This window comes from Antechinus flavipes, chromosome 2 (assembly GCF_016432865.1).
Source record: "Antechinus flavipes isolate AdamAnt ecotype Samford, QLD, Australia chromosome 2, AdamAnt_v2, whole genome shotgun sequence".
NCBI lineage: Eukaryota > Metazoa > Chordata > Mammalia > Dasyuromorphia > Dasyuridae > Antechinus > Antechinus flavipes.
This window is the reverse complement of record NC_067399.1, coordinates 472,095,621-472,112,790: the sequence shown is the minus strand read 5'-3', so window position 1 is coordinate 472,112,790 and position 17,170 is coordinate 472,095,621. Positions and strand designations below refer to the sequence as shown.

The following is a 17,170-nucleotide window of genomic DNA, read 5'->3' as shown; positions in this document are numbered from 1 at the left end:
CATAAATAAGTATAAACAAAGAAACTGCAAGAAGCATCAATAGTGACAAAACCCTTTTTGATAGCTCAGTTGTTCAGGGTCTACAAGAAATGAACCCATATATGTTTAAGTATGGGAATACTGCAAGTTCCTTAACCAATATCAGTTGGCCCTCACTATTCCATCCCAACCTAAATTTCAAGTGGCTAATTAGACATAATATGGAAATTGTTTGGGATTTAGAGATAAACTGTCTTTTCTTCTCTGTGTTGCTGTTGGAACTGGCAATCACAGAGTTTGCTTCCACCAGTTATCATTGCTGTCTGAGACAAATAGATCTTTTCTTCTGGTATCTGAGATCTCTGAAGCGTGGAGGTGCAAATGTACCCAATTCTGCTAGTTATATGTATTCAAGAACACTAAACAAAATAATGTGTGATGATGACTTGTACTTTGCGGAATAGGGACTAGGCACCTTTCCCAGATGTACTATTAGGACAGGATCACAGGCCCAAGACCAAACAGCCAAAACAAAAAGATTAGCTGAGGAAGTGGTTTCTAGCCTTTAGCAGTGTCGGCCACTTACAATGACTGATTTGCTAAAGGGTTTCTATTCATCCCTTCTTTATTATTTACATTCATTTTTTACCTTGTCACCCCAGTAGTCTGTAGAAAGTAGCATTCAACAATGATTTCCCCTCTAAACACACGGCTAAATCCGGGCCCAGCTCCTGCATGTACAGAATGCAGCCGAACAGCTGCCACTTCGGAGTACTTCCTCGCCCTTCAGTGCCCCGCCCATTAGTGCGGGAGATCTTGTCTCTCTGCAGAGACCTATAAGAAAAGAGCCTTTACAAGAGTGCAAAGAGTTAGAGAGCGTTCTAGGCATTATAAAGCGAAGGTTTATCAGCACGCATGCGCAACTTCGACGCCCCTTAAGTGCGCGCGCAGTCCTTCTGCCATCATGGAAAGCGATTGTCGGCTTCAAGACACGTTTTTTCTGTGAGGCCAGAGCGGACCCAAGGCCCAAAGCCCAGGTATTTAGAGACCTTAGTGTTTTGTCTTTGAGTCTCTGTGGCTGGAACAGCCGGAGCCTCGGGCGTAGGTGATGAGGGATGGAGGATGGAGATGTGACTGCCGGAGCGCGGGGCGGGCGTAGGGGAGGGGTGGGGGGTGGGGTTCCTTTTTGCGCATGTGCGGAACCCTGACCTTCGGCTTGGGGCTATGCCAGGGCTTCCGTACTCTCTCTTCCCAAACTGAGTGAGGTCTGAACCTCAGTTTTGGACCTGCTAGGGGTTCGGGGGCGGTGGGTGAAGCGGCTAGTTGTTTGATCCTCGCTACTATAAGGGCGTGAGAAGGGAAAGAACTTGAACCGATCCTTTCTTGATCGATGATTGTCTTTTTCTCGATATATTTATTACAAAGAACAAGTGTAGTGCTCTGCCCTAAATACGCGACTGACCCGTTTTCGTCGTTGCAGTTCCTCCTTTTACGGGAAAAGTGCTTTGTAGGAGCTAATGGTTCTCTTGGTTGATCGAATACAACCTCAGAATCCTCCGCAGCCCCGTCTCCAGTAAAACATATAATTTTAAAATTATTAAGTTTCAGTCCTGCAAATAAGTTTCCAGTTTGGAGTACTTGGTTGGATTCTGTTGAAAAGCCCGGGGGGTTCTTCCTGTGGATCTGTGTTTGTCAGAAGAGAACTTGAATTTATTGGATGTCCAAGATACCTAATGAATGAAATGCATCTTATGCCATTTGTACATGCAGGACAACTTGCCATTTCTGAAGAACTCTGGAATAGAAGCTACTCTGTCCCCTCTTGTTGATTCTTCCTGTCTCTACCCAACTGACAGCTTGGGGAAAATCGGGACTCTGCCTGAGGTACCAAAGGGAGGGTTGTCTGCTGGGGAGATAGAAATCTGAGTTTCAGAATGCCCCTGGGCCCTTAGCTTCGTTTGAAGCTGAAGGAAGAATCCGTCCAATCAGGAGATTTTTGGTTTTGGGGCTGAGCCTTAGAGACTGAGAGGAAGGACCTGCTTCTGATGAACAATTCCCAAGTGTCCTACCTGGGAAAATCAGAAGTTGTCACAACTAAATGTGAATGTCACAGTCTTAAGAAATATTTGGGAGAGGGTAATTGAAGGATCTTGACACATTCTTTAGGAAAGAAATTAAAATTACAAAAAAGAATGGCTGGGAATTTTTAATCTTGGGTCTGAGAGGTGAGTTCTCCGCTTTGGGCTGGAAAGAGGAAGAGGGATGCCTAAAGTGAGGTATGGAAAATTGGCCTCATGATTAGCTAATACAGATGTATTATCTTTCTTTCGCCAGCTAATGTCCTTTACTCTCCACATACACACTATTATTTCCTAGTTGGTTTCCCTGCCACTTTTCTTTCATTTTTGTATAATTTGTTTCCTGTTGAGAAACCTTTAGGTAAGCATTATCCCTCCCATTATAAAGGGGTGATAGGCTCTGAGAAGTATTTGCTTTTTAAAAAATCTTCATTGTTAATAGCAAAAAGCCAGACTAGAATCTAGAAATATCAAATCAAGTTATCTGTCACTGCATTAGGCCATACTGATGATCTGCTATAAACAATTTTATTCTTTATAAAACTGTTTTCTCCAAAGAACTAAATAACTTGCTTGTAAATTTTTTGAGTTAACCAGGGGAATTAGAATATTGTCATTAAATAAAGAAGTTACCAAGATGCAAAAAATAAGTACTTCAAACTTCACAATATATTGAGAAAGGTAGGAGGATGCAAAAAGTTATATGCAAATGACAGTGTGTGCTTGGCATAGAAAAAATGAAAAATAGTCAAGGCATTAGGCAAATCTGATTTGCAGTGTGGTATAATAGGAAGAAAGAGTTAGAGTCATATGACTTGGTTTTAAATCTCAACATTGCCACTTTGATCTTAAGAAAGTTGCTTAGCCTCATTGAGCTCTTTTCTCATCTTGAAAATAACAAACTTTGATTAGATAACCTCCAAATAGATGGACCTAAAAGGGGATGTGATTTATGCTCAAATAATTATAATATAAGGTATATGATAGGGACAAATTAGGGATCAGTAAGAAATGATCTTATGACAAAAAAATATTGTGGGGAAATAAATAGGAATAAATGTAAAATAATATGCATGAGTTTTAAAAAACTTTACAGGTAATTTTAAAAATGGTAGATAGCTAGATGCAAGGTCTGGAGAAAAAGACTTGAATGTTTTATTGAATAGTGAATACCAAATGAGTTTACAGTACAACATGACAATCTAAAAACCTACTTCAGTACTGAACTGTATTAAGAAGTATAATATCTAGAATTTGAGAGATTGTGGTAGTATTTTATCTCTGAGCTGATCAGATCACATCTGGATTGTTGTGCTTAATTCTAGATATCACATTTTATGAAGGACATTAAAAAGCTGAAACTTTTCTAGAGAAGATCAAGATGAAATGGCAACTAGAGAGCATGCCTCTATTATTAAAGTCTATGTGAAATGTAGCATAGTGACCTAGGAAAATTTGAGAAAAGAGTTTTCTCAGCAAGCTTTTTTTTGGACATGTCTACTATTTGCCAGGTACTATAAAGGTAACAGGAGAGCTGAATGTTGGGGAGGAAGGGAAATCTATTTTCAGTAATTAGTAAAGGAGATGCATGGTGGATGGTCTGGATGAGAACAGAAAAGAGTTGGATATGTAATTTGGCTGAAATTTAGAATGAGTAAAGAATAAAATGAAATAAGTCTAGGAAAGTAAGTAGAAGGCAAGATAATCACATTTATTTAGGATTATATAGATAGAACATTTTCACAGGAATCCTATGAAGTTTCTCTTGTAATAGAAATAATATTGTTATAGAAACATTTCTCCAAGAAAGATGACTTGCCCAGAGACAAAAGTCTGCCAGGATGGGGATTTGAATCCTGGTGTCTTCTAACAAAATATATATCACTTTTCCACTTCTCTATATGTCTTGATGTTTACAATTGTTGCCAGACTAAAAAGTTTCTATTTTATCTCTATCCTAATAGGGAGCCTTTGGAAGTTTTGGAGCAGAGTGGCAGATCAGTTCTCTGCATTAAGTTATTTTGTCAACTATGTGAAGAATGGGTAGGAGTCAGGGACGTGCTAGAGTCAGGAAGACTAGTTAAGAGTCTATTGTAGTAGTCTAGGCAAGAGATGATGTGAATCTAAAAAATAGGTTGGGAAGTGGAAGGTAGTTCTATTATGAATGGAAAGACAGAACAAAGTTGAGAGATATCATTGAAATAGAATTAATAAAACTTGGTGACAGGTTGGTAAAAGAGTCAGAGATGACTTCAAAATTTGGTACTTGGATAGCCAAGGAGGATGATAGTACTATTAACAGAAATAGAGAAGTTAAAGGCAAAAACAGTTTATGAGATGTTATATTGATAGGAATGAATATCAGATCATCAGAAGATTAAAAAAAGTACAGAATCTTGGGTAAGAAATAGATAATCCAGTTGGTGATTGAGGAGCAGTCAGTTAGGAAAAAGAATAAGAGAGCAATGACACAAGTCAAGAAAGTTAAGAGCATCTGAGATGAAGTAGTTGAAAGGCATCTGGTAGAAAATGAATTGAATAAAAGAGTCTTAGTAACCTTAAAGAGAGCAGTTTCAGTAGAGTGAAATGGTTCTGAAACTTCTTTGACTTCCTTGTGCAGAGCATTGCAATTGCTTTCAACTCATATGTGAAGGGTTCTAAACTAGTCAGGATAGCCTTCCATATGTTCCTTTCTTGTCTCCAATTCTTCCTTTTCAGGATTTTCTCCCCCAAAAGGGGAGCATTAAAGAGGAAGGAATGTCCTCTGTATTCCTGACAGCTGGATCCCAGGTGAGTTAAAATTTCATTTCTTCCTAAAATGCCACTTAAAAGTCTTAGGGAGTAAAACATTTACTTCTTTTGTACTTGAATTTGTTTTTTTAAACAAAGACATTCCAATGTTTTCCCTCAGATGTTTGAAGCATTAATAGGCTTGTGGAAGAAATGAACATACTTGTGGAAGAGGTCATGTTAGAAAGTGATGACACTAATTTTGTTGAATAAGGCCTTGAATAGCCGCTAGTTTAGAATTTATCCTGCAAAAAAATTTAAAAGCCTCTAGTATTCTCAAAAAGGAAGCAATCATGTGATATGATTAAGTTGTGTTAATGGAAGGAAATGTCTCTTAGAAAAAAGAGATAAAAGTGATTAATAATCAAGAATGAGGTGAAGCTTTCCAAATGGTATAATAGTGACCTCAGTGGCAAGCATTAATCTGTGCCTAGAGTGAATCCCAAAGTATATAAAAGTAATAGAAACTAAATCAGTAAAGGATTTAGCCCTTTAAGTTTACAGTTTATTTCCCCATAATAACCTGATGAAGCATAGTATGTATTACCATTTGTAGAGAAGAGAGTAAGTGAATTAGTCAGGGCCACATAGCTAATTGTGTTGGAGCTGGGACTTGAGGTCATATCTTTCAATTCTCAGACCAGTGTCCCTTTCACTGTCCCATAATTATCTCTAAGTAATACTACGTCCACTGTAAAAAGGTATTCATATTCATATTCATATTTTAAATGTCTGAACACTCTCCTGTCTTTAAGAGTACCAGGGGATGGCTATGATTCCTATCAAAGTATCCATTGTCCATGATTCATATGACATGGCCTTACCAAAATTGTCCTGGAAGTCTCAGGTGGGAATTTGTTGGTATTTTTCTGAAAGCTGGATATTTACATGTTCCTGACAAGGAAACCAGATTCTAAGGGTATCTCCTTCCAGTGATAGTTAGATGCATGGTTTTTTTACAGTCTCACATAATAAAAAGATATGATGGTACTTAGTTTATTACTTGTTTTCACACTAAAGTGTCACTTCTTAAAAAGACCTAAATTTTCAAAGGTTGGATATAAAAAAAAGAATATACAATTGGAAGGAGGGCCCTGATGGGTCAAATATAATTTCTGAGTGGTTATGACTTTTGCAGTATCCTACCCATCATCGATCTGGAAGATCTCCTTTGAAAGTAAACCTAATAACTCCTAATCTACAGCCTGTTTCACTTCTGGACAATTTTTTTCTTTACATTAGTATCAAATTCCCCAACTCCGTCATATCCCTAGTTCTGCCTTTTGTGGCACCCAAAACAACTCTAATTTTTGTGTCATGTGGCAATCATTCAAATACTTGAAAACAACTATTATATTCTCCTCCCCAGTTAAGGCTTTTGTTTTCCAGCTTAAGCATTCTTGATTTCTTCACTTGAACTTCTGACAACATCATGTTGAAGAAAATATATTATTACTATTACTGTATTCTGCATTTAAGTACCAGTCTTCCAGAAACAGTTTAGTATAACTTTAATCTACATCCGAGCCATTTCTAGCTTGGAGAGAGAAATGTGTAATGTTACATATTTTCTAATGAAAGCAGCCAGATATGACTGCTCTAAAATTTTAGGTAACATAAAAATTTTGAATAGGAAAAGATATCTTGAAATGCAGTCTAGGATAATATTTGAGAACTGAACATAATCCTAGTACTAGCTGCACCTCAGTCATTCCCCTCAACTTATTGATAAAGACAGGGGAGTTGGAATACTCTTTGCTCCTTATTCATTGAGTAACTTGTCCTTTCAAGTCCATATCCTCTATCCAATCAAAATCCATAGCATTTGTCTACACACTTCAAGATGACTTCCTGCCTTCCTCAGTAAATTCTCAATGAATTCTATACCTGGCTGACAATTTTTCTTTCCTCTCTAAGACCTGCTCTCATACTCGTGGACTTAAACATACGTGACTTAAATTTTGTGTGTGTGTGTGTGTGTGTATTCACTTTCCCTCAACATCCTCATCACTCAGTTCCTCTCCTTATTTACCATTACCTACTTCTGTACCCCACCTCAGCTACACACAAATGTGATCATACTTTTCATCTTGCTGTCACCCATAAATGTACTACCTCCATGTTCAGGAATTCTGAAATCTCATTTTGGATCATAATCTATTTTTTCATGCCTTCTTCTTCTTTCCCTTAGTAACCAAAACCTGTTTTTATCCAAATACTGACCTTCAGGCCCTTGGGACAACAATATCTAGGAAATAAAATAAAAACAGAATGATATTGTTGTATTACATAGTGCATCCCAATTGTCTAATATCTTTTTTTTTAATGATTCTTTATATCTAACCAATTAAATTTAACCAAACTGAAACCCACCTAATTATAAGTACATTTTAAAATCTTGATCATATTCATTTTAACTTAGTTTGTTGTTCTGGCATTTTTATTTTATTTTATTTTTTAATTTTTATTTAATAATTACTTTATGTTGACACTCGTTTCTGTTCCGATTTTTTTTTTCCCTCCCTCCCTCCACCCCCTCCCCTAGATGGCAAGCAGTCCTTTATATGTTGGATATGTTGCAGTATATCCTAGATACAATATATGTTTGCAGAACCGAACAGTTCTCTTGTTGCATAGGGAGAATTGGATTCAGAAGGTATAAATAACCCGGGAAGAAAAACAAAAATGCAGATAGTTCACATTCGTTTCCCAGTGTTCTTTCTTTGGGTGTAGCTGCTTTTGTCCGTCATTTATCAATTGAAACTCAAGTCTCTTTGTCAAAGAAATCCACTTCCATCAATTTATTTTATTTTTTTAATGTCCAAATGTTGAATCTTTTTTGATGAGTGTTTTCAGTATATTTTCATTCTCATAGATTTCCTTCACAGTGAACTTGGTGGTAACTCTTTAGTCATATATTGGAAGATTCTGCCCCTAAAAATTTGGTTTAAAAATGTTGTAAACCTGAGGTTATACACTGAGAATAGAGCAGATAACATCAGATCATAGGATTTAGAACTAGAATGGAATCTTGAAGATTATCTAGCCCATTTTTCATTTTAAGTATAAGGAAACTAAAGTCCAGAGAGCTGAAGGGAGTTACCGAAGTCATAAAATAAATAGCATAGCAGGAATTTAAAGTTACAATCAATGTATTTTCTAATATGCCCTGGAATCAAGATTCAAGAATACATAATTTGGCAGACTAGAATAATAGACCAATTTAATGTGGACAGATGTACAATTCTGAATATAAGTTAAAAAAAAAAGTTAGCTATCCAAATAACCTCAGAAGAGAATAAGCATGACAACTAACTTAAGTTGTTTAAAGTTTTACATATCTAAGCGTAATATAGCTGTACCAGTGACATGGTATCCCCAAAGCTAATTCATTCTTAGTTTACATTAGTGGAAGAGATGGCAGTTCTTCTGATCATGTTTCAAATAAGATGTTGAGTTTAAAATATACATTTTAAGAAGTGTGTTGACAAAAGTAGCTGACAAATTAGTTATTCTGTGGGCACCAGAGGATGGAATTTGCTAAATATGTTATATAAATGCCCAATTCATATCAATGGAAGAAAAAAATTAATCACAGCTTAATTGGAATAGGTGCCTTTTGGAGTAATTTGTCTCGTCATCAAGAGAGTTTAAATATGGGCTGGACAGCTAGCTGTCAGCTACAGAGACACTTTATATATTGCATAAGAGTTGAGAACCTTAAACTAATTTAGACTAAGAATATAAAATCCTCTGAAGTTTTATATCATCAGTCAGCTTCAGTATTTTTTCTACTCTTTTAGGCACTTATTTAAAATTTTTAAGCACTTTCCTATATTTTTAAAATTGTGTCATGTTTCTAAATTTTCTTCATTTATAAGACTCCTTAAGGGTACCTTTTTTTTTTTTAAGTGCCAAAATCTTGTACAGTACTATACATGCAATATAGTAATAAATTAACACTTGGTTTGAAAGATTGAGAATTCTAAACATAATCAGAACATTTTCTTGTAAATCTTATCTATATCGTGTGAGATTTCCAATTTCCTCCACTATTCCGGAGTAAGGGGAGAAGTAAGCTCATGCTAAATAACTGTATTTGGCCATTTCAGGAATCTGTGACATTCAAGGACGTGGCTGTGGACTTCACCTGGGAGGAATGGGAGGAACTAGATGTTGATCAAAGAGACCTTTACAAAGATGTAATGTTGGAAAACTACAGGAATATAATCTCACTAGGTAAGATAAGGACGACGTTTTTTATGACTTGCAATATTCCTTTTTCTCACTTTTTAAAAAGTAATAGAGTCTTATAAAATGTTTAACTTAAGCCTGAATCTTAGAGATCTGAAATAAGGATCTTTAACACTTTGTAGTCCTAAAAACAGGTTATTCCTACTATTCATTCCCATGTGAAAAATGCCTAATGTTAAATTAAAATGGGAATAATTTCATTGACTCCATGATCCTGCAGTTTTTTTCATCTTTCAGAAGTCCTGAAAACTAATCTGTAGGACTTCATCCTGGGATAGTACTGTGTCCTATTACAAAATGTCCAAACTCTTTGTCTTTTCCCTGTGAATAGGAACTCAAGTTTCTAAACCAGAAGTGATCTTCTTGTTAGAACAAGGGAAAGAGCCCTGGATGGTGAAGAGAGAAATCCCAAGAGTCATTTGTCCAGGTGAGTGAGTAAGAATTAGGTAGAAAAGGAATCACTAATCTTCATGAGGGGTTAGTATCTTGTGTTAGTTGGGTAACGTTCAGAGCTCCCCAGTTCTATTAAAGATCAAATTCATTTGATTTGTGTTTTTATACTTTAATTGCATAGTCTCTTAGAATTGGAAGGGATCTTAGATATTTTCCAGTACAGTTTGCCACACATAGGAATTCTTTCTCTAGGTATTTAGCTGATAATTATCAAGTCATTGTTTGAATATTGATTGTTGAATATTGATCATTGGTATAGTACCTATTACATTGCAAAAGTAGAAAATCCTCTTTTTTGCACAGCTTTATTTAAGAGTTTTATTATATTGAACTAATTTTCCCTTTTGGAATAAAGAAGGAGGATACTAAATACCCCTTCATAAAACCCCCTTCCAAATATTTGAAGGCCACCATCATGTTCCTCTTAAATGTTTTTTTTTTCTTTGTCTTTCAGTGCATCTCTCAAGTTTCAGAGGTGTCCTTTTTTCCTAATTCTAACTCCTTCCCTATATTCTGACTTTTATCCTTTATTGTTTTTCTATTGACCTTCATCTTCTGATTATTCCCTTTGATCTTCAGTTTCTCCTTATTCATTGGTTCCTGCCATTTTCTTTTATTCCTTTTGCTGCCTGATTCTCCTAAAAGGCTACATGAATTGCCTCATTCCATGTTCATGTAAGCTTTATAATCTAATTTTGCACTTAATTTAACTTCTAGATACATACTATGGTCAGCTTAATTTAACTTGTTTGAATCTCACTTTTCCTCAACTATAAAAAAGAGATGTATGTCAGGAAAGAATAATTTCACTATCTGTCTCAGTATTTATTAAGCACCAGCTACATACAAGACATTCTTACTAAGTGCTAGGGATAGAAATTTTTAAAAAGAAAGACAGCCTTTGCCTTCAAGGAACTTAAATCTAATGGGAAAAGACAAATAAAGGAGGACATTGGTGGGAAAGGTACGGATCATTAGGGTATGCTGGAAAAGTCAGAGAATTCCTAAAATAAATTAACCAGATAAGAAATGAGGAAATGTTTTGAGCTGAGCTGTTTCCTTAGGTGGAAGTTTTAGAGTTCATTGTTCCACCTCCAGGTGTTTCACAGCATTGCAAGAAAAATGCCTTAGAATACTGTAGTGTGTGTGTGTGTGTGTGTTTTGCTATAAATAAAATCATGGAATTTTTTTTAATAGCTTTTTATTGACAGAACATATGCATGGGTAATTTTTACAACATTGTCTCTTGTACTTACTTCTGTTCCAACTTTTCCCTTCCCTCCCTCCACCCCCTCCATCCCATCCCCTAGATGGCAGGCAGTCTCATACATGTTAAACATGTTAAAGTATATCTTAGATACAATATATGTGTGCAGATCTATACAGTTCTCTTGTTGCACAAGAAAAATTGGATTCAGAAGGTAAAAATAACCTGGGAAGAAAAATAAAAATGCAAGTAGTCCACATTCATTTCCCAGTGTTCCTTCTCTGGGTGTAGCTGATTCTGTCCATCTTTGATCACATGAACTGAATTGGATCTTCTCTTTGTCAAAGATAGCCACTTCCATCAGAATACATCCTCATAAGTATTGTTGTTGAAGTATATAATGATCTCCTGGTTCTGCTCATTTCACTCACCATCACTTCATGTAAGTCTCTCTAAGCCTCTCTGTATTCATCCTGCTGGTCATTTCTTACAGAACAATAATATTCCATAACATTTATATACCACAATTTATTCAGCTATTTTCCAATTGATGGGCATCCACTCGGTTTCCAATTTCTGGCCACTACAAAGAGAGCTGCCACAAATATTTTTGCACATAAGGTCCCTTTCCCTCCTTTAAGAAATCTCTGGGATGTAAGCCCAGTAGTAACACTGATGGATCAAAGGGTATGCACAGGTTGATAACTTTTAAAGTATAGTTCTAAACTCCTCTTCAGAATGGTTGGATCCGTTCACAGTTCCCCAAAAATGCATCAGTGTCCCAGTTTTCCCACATCCCCTCCAACATTGGTCACTATCTTTTCCTGTCATCTTAGCCAATCTGACAAGTGTATAGTGGTATCTCAGAGTCGTCTTAATTTGCATTTCTCTAATCAGTACTGAAAGTCATGGAATCTTAAGAGTTAGATGGTACCCTAGTGGTTATCTTTCCTAGGCTCTTTTTGAAGCATACATCTCTTTATGACATTCCTAATATTTAACATCTCAAAGACCTGCAGTGATAGGTAACTTATGCTTAGGTTGCCCTATTTTTGGACAACTCTCTTTTTAGACATTTTTTGCTTAGGTAGAGTATATGAGAGAGAAATTTGAAGACAAGGGCATTAATTCATAAGAAAATAAGCAGGGGAGAAGAAGGTTCTTGATTTTAATTGGAATTTGAAAATGCTTTAATCTGAATTCATTTTTTATTCTTACAGGAGAAAGATATCATAAATGTGATACATGTGAAAAAAATTTCAAACATATTTCTCGTCTAATTAAACACCAGAGAACTTGTACAGAGAAGAAATACACTGAAATTAATGGCTATGAAAAATCATTTTTACAGCAGACCCACCATGCCCTAAATCAGAACATTTATACTGGAGAGAAACCTCATAAATGTAATGAATGTGGGAAAGCCTTTAACAGAACTGCACATCTTAAATTACATCAGAGAATTCATACTGGAGAAAAACCCTATCAATGCAATGAATGTGGAAAGACTTTCAACCAGAATGCACACCTTACTCAGCATCGGAAAGTTCATATTAGAGGTGATCCCTATACATGTAGTGAGTGTAAGAAAACTTTCCGTCACCCTTCATCCCTTGTTCAACATCAACGAATTCACACTGGAGAGAGACCTTATAAATGTTATGAATGTGGACTAACTTTCAGGTTATATGTATATCTTACGTTACATCAGAGAATCCATACTGGAGAAAAACCCTATAAATGTAATGAATGTGGGAGAACATTTAGGTTGCGTTCAATCCTCAATCAACATCAGAAAATTCATACTGGAGAAAAACCCCATAAGTGTAATGAATGTGGAAAAGCCTTTAGTAGAATTTCATTCCTTACTGGACATCAGAGGATTCATACTGGAGAGAATCCATATGTTTGTAAAGAATGTGGGAAGGCCTTCAAACAGAGATCATCACTCAACCAACATCGGAGAATCCATACTGGAGAGAGGCCCTATAAATGTAATATCTGTGGAAGAGCTTTCACTGGTCGGACACAATTTAAACAGCATTACAGAAGGCACACTGGAGAGAGACCCTATAAATGTAATGAATGTGGGAAAGCCTTCAGTGGAACTCCATTCCTCAAAAGACACCAGAAACTTCATACTGGAGAGAGACCTTATAAATGTGATAAATGTGAAAAAACTTATAGGCTGGAAGAAAATCTTGTGCAACATCAGAGAATCCATTCTAAAGTGAAACCTTACAAATGTATTGAGTGTGGGAAAGCCTTTGCCTATAGAACATGCCTTACTCGACATGAAAGGATACATAATAAAGACAAATCCTATGAATCTGGGAAAACTCCCGGTCAAATTTCATACCTTACCCCAAGTCAGAGAAATACTAGAAAGAAATCTTTTCAGTGTACCGAATGTGGAAAAGCTTTCAGTTATAGTGCGGCCTACATTAGACATCAAAAACGGCACAGTGGAGAATAGCCATGTGAACAAAGGAAAAAGAGCTTTTACAAAAAAGTCCTTTTTACGATTTCATTTCTCATTTCTCTCTTTTATACATTTTGGCTACTATCCAGAAGCTTCCAGATTGAGTGTATCTGAAATATGTGCTATTCTACAGAGGAAAATGATAAACAGATATTTGAGGCATTATTAAAAAAACAAAACTACTAAAACAAATAAATGTCATTCCTTTAAGAAAACAATGTAATTTAATAAGAACCTTTGAGAACAATGGAAATGAGCAAATATAATTTTCACATCTGAGTCATGATCATTGAAAAACTGTGATATAAACAAAAATATAAGCCAAATTTTTTGTTCACATAGGTATAATACAAATTGGAAATTACATTTCTGACAAAACTGATCTGAACTTTTTATAGAAGTAACAGATTTTATTTAATGAGCTATATGTAATACATCTTACCAAATCCAAGCTAAACTATATAAATTGATAAAACACTAACAAACTAAAGAAAATTTTGAATTTGGGGAGTGAATTGATTATTGGATCAATTTATCCCTCTTTTGAGGTAAAAGGAAAAACTTGAATTTTATGTGATAATTATTTTATAATCTCTTTGAGGTAGGGACAATATTATTTTTAGCCATATTGTTACATAAAAATAATTGGGAGTCATATTTTGTTGGCCGAGAATGAACTGCAAATTGTAAGCCGATGAATGAACTTGTATCATTGTGCTCATCTTGGTGAGCTCAAATTAATTGGCACCTTTCTTGAAGGATAGACTTCATTCTCTTCTGTAAACTAAAGAAAATGTTTTTTAGGGAGGAAATATCCAGGTCTGTAGAAGTCATGGGCTAAGCCAGGCAGAGGAATCTTTATTTAAAGTTTAGATAACATCTAGTATCTAGCTTAGTCTAGTGTGACTAAGTAGTACTCTTTCATAGTTATACTTGCATATTGTTTCCAAGTGTGCATACATACCCATTTCTTAGCAAACACAAAACACTGAAAAGATGGTGGTGTGAAAGGGCTGAGATATATGTCACCTTTTCATTAGACTCAGGAATTTATGGTTAATTTTAGGAGTGCAAGTAAATATGGCAGAATAAGATGGATTTCATTCCCTTTGGTGATATTAACAGCAAAAGAAAAGTTTCAAATAGCAGAATAAATTGAATTTAAGTTTTAACAGTGAGCAGTCACAGTAAGAATGCTTTCTAAAAGCTAGTATAGCTAAACACGCATTGTTCACCACTAAGAGATTGCTACTTGATGAACTTTCTGGCCTTGGCAATCCATGAAACAAAAATGAAGGGTGACCTCTACTATAGTGATGGTGGAAGAATGTGGGAAAAGAGGAAAGAATACTAAAAATCACAAATTTTAAGCATCAATAAATTTAACTTGGCCGTGGACATTCTAAATGTGAGTCATTTTTATGATAACTAATGAGTAAACATTTACAGAAGGAACTTAGTTTTGTTGGTGTTGACATGACCAGTATAAAAAATTTCAGTGAAATAAAAGAATGATTTTCAAGTCTTCCTTGAGAGGAAATTAGAGAAATTGATGCAGAATTAGTTTTACTCTGTTCCCAAAGGTAGCAAGGTGTTTCCTGAAATATTTGATCCATATAGTATTGTTTATGTTAAGGGCAGAGAATAAAGAAGTAAAAAAGACATAAGGGCCTATGTACACACTAGAGCCTCTAAATCAAATGTTCATAATTCTGAATAAGTGGTGATGGGTGATGGATCCCTTTGGTTGTCAATTGACCTCTACTTGGGCTACAGAATATTGCTTTTATGTATATAAAATAATATAAAAATTACATCTATATGGACATAAAAATATATTTAAATTCATGGACATGAGCTTAAGAATCCCTGTTTCTAAATTAAATTATACTTTGATACATCAGTAATAAGGGGATAGAAGTAAATAAAGGTGATTGGAAAAAAAAAAAAAAAACCCCAAACCCATCTTGATACATATGATCCATCAATAAAGAAGATAAAGACATATAATACTGAAGCCTCATATCTATAATATTTTGAGGGAAAAAGATGTGTTTATGTTTATATCATGAAATAACTTTTTTTTAATAGAATATTTTGACAGGAAATGACTAATGGGATCATTTCTAAATTGTTTATATTCAGACTGTTGGGTCATTAGAGCAAAAATCAAAATACAAAACTGGAGGAAAAATTAAAGAATTTGTTAATACAATTAAATCTGCTCAGCATAAACACGTTAATTTATATTCCAAAAATGGAATGAGGGAAAAATCATTGACACCAAGCATGGAATTTAATGTAGATTTATTTTTTAAACTAATGCAAATCAAACATCAATTAGGAGACCAAAAGAGCCTGAAAACCATTTTAATCAGCAAACACACACCTAACTTGCCAAGCAGGACATATAACATGTAAGCCAGGGTAACACTGATTTAGAATACCTATTTTTTTTTCTTTTTTGTTTGGGAGGCAATTGGGGTTAAGTAACTTGCCCAGGGTCACAGCTATATATGTTACGCGTCAGATCAAATTTGAACTCTGGTCCTCCTGATTCCAGGGCTGATATTCTATCCACTGTGCCACCTATCTGCCACTGACCAATTCACTTTTTGTTGTTGTTGTTGAGGTAATAGGGGTTAAGTGACTTGCCCAGGGTCACACAGCTAGGAAGTGTTAAGTATCTGAACTCAAATTTGAACTCGGGTCCTTCTGACTTCAGGGTTGGTGCTCTATCCACTGCACCACCTAGCTGCCCAACTTTTAAAATTCTCGACAGAAGGCTAATGTAATAATTATGAGCAACTTCAATTCAAAATGAGCAATAGGATAAAGTTTAAATTTGCTTAGGAAGAGGCCCAAGAAAACAAAGGCGTCCAATGGGCATTTCCAACTGAGAGAATGACTAACAGAAGAGAGCTGGAACAGGTTGGTATAAATGCTTACAAAGAAAATAATTGGGGGGAATAGGGTGTTTTCGTGAATCTACCTAAAGAATCCTAGATGATCAACTAAAAATAATTGAAACATCTTTAGCAAAGTATGATATAAAATAAATCCACATGACTCCCATCATTTTTTTTTTTTTGGTAAATTAACAAAGTAGAATACATATTTTCCCCCAAAAGTCTATTCAAAATACATTATATAAGCTATTTAGAAGTCCATCTATCAAAACACATGGGTACTATATAAATAACTACAAAACATTACAGGAGGAAATATTGGAGATAATAGTTTATGCTTGGGATGTCAATTTTTAAATGACATTACTTTTTAGGTAATAGTGCTATTAACATTTAATTCAATACCAAACTATCCAAGGATTGTTGTAGACCTGGAGGAAAAAGAAGTAATAAAAGGTCATTTTTTGTTTGTTTTTTTAATTAAAGCTTTTTATTTACAAAGCATATGTATGGGTAATTTTTCAACATTGACTCTTGCAAAACTTTTGTTCCAAATTTACCCTCCTTCCCCTCACCTCCTCCCGTAGATGACAGGTAGTACATGTCAAATATGTTAAAATATATGTTAAATTCAATATATGTATACATAGTTATACAGTTATCTTGCTGCACAAGAGAAATCTAATCAAGAAGGAAAAAGTGAAAAAACGAAAGCCAAGCAAACAATATAAAGGCTATGTTGTGGTCCACACTTAGTACCCACAATCCTCTCTCTGGGTATAGATGGCTCTCTTCATCACTGAACAATTGGAACTGATTTGAATCATCTCATTGGTGAAGAGAATCACGTCCAATAGAATTGATCATCGTTTAATCTTCTTGTCATTTATAATGGTCTCCTGGTTCTGCTCATTTCTCTTGGCATCAGCGCATGTTAAGTCTCTCCAGGCCTCTCTGAAATCATCCTGCTAATCATTTCTTATAGAACAATAATATTCCATAACATCCATGTACTGAT

General features: G+C 35.3%; 1 protein-coding gene across 1 annotated transcript; it reads left to right on the top strand.

Annotated features, from left to right (window-relative positions):
- The first annotated feature begins 702 nt into the window (after positions 1 to 702).
- Positions 703 to 14,792, top strand: LOC127550609 (zinc finger protein 501-like). The gene is made up of 6 exons (XM_051979703.1): positions 703 to 1,016; positions 1,750 to 1,863; positions 4,776 to 4,847; positions 8,960 to 9,086; positions 9,433 to 9,528; positions 11,982 to 14,792. Exons 3-6 carry the CDS (start codon positions 4,815 to 4,817, stop codon positions 13,235 to 13,237), a joined length of 1,512 nt encoding a protein of 503 aa, XP_051835663.1. The 5' UTR covers positions 703 to 1,016; positions 1,750 to 1,863; positions 4,776 to 4,814; the 3' UTR covers positions 13,238 to 14,792.
- Positions 14,793 to 17,170: the final 2,378 nt, after the last annotated feature.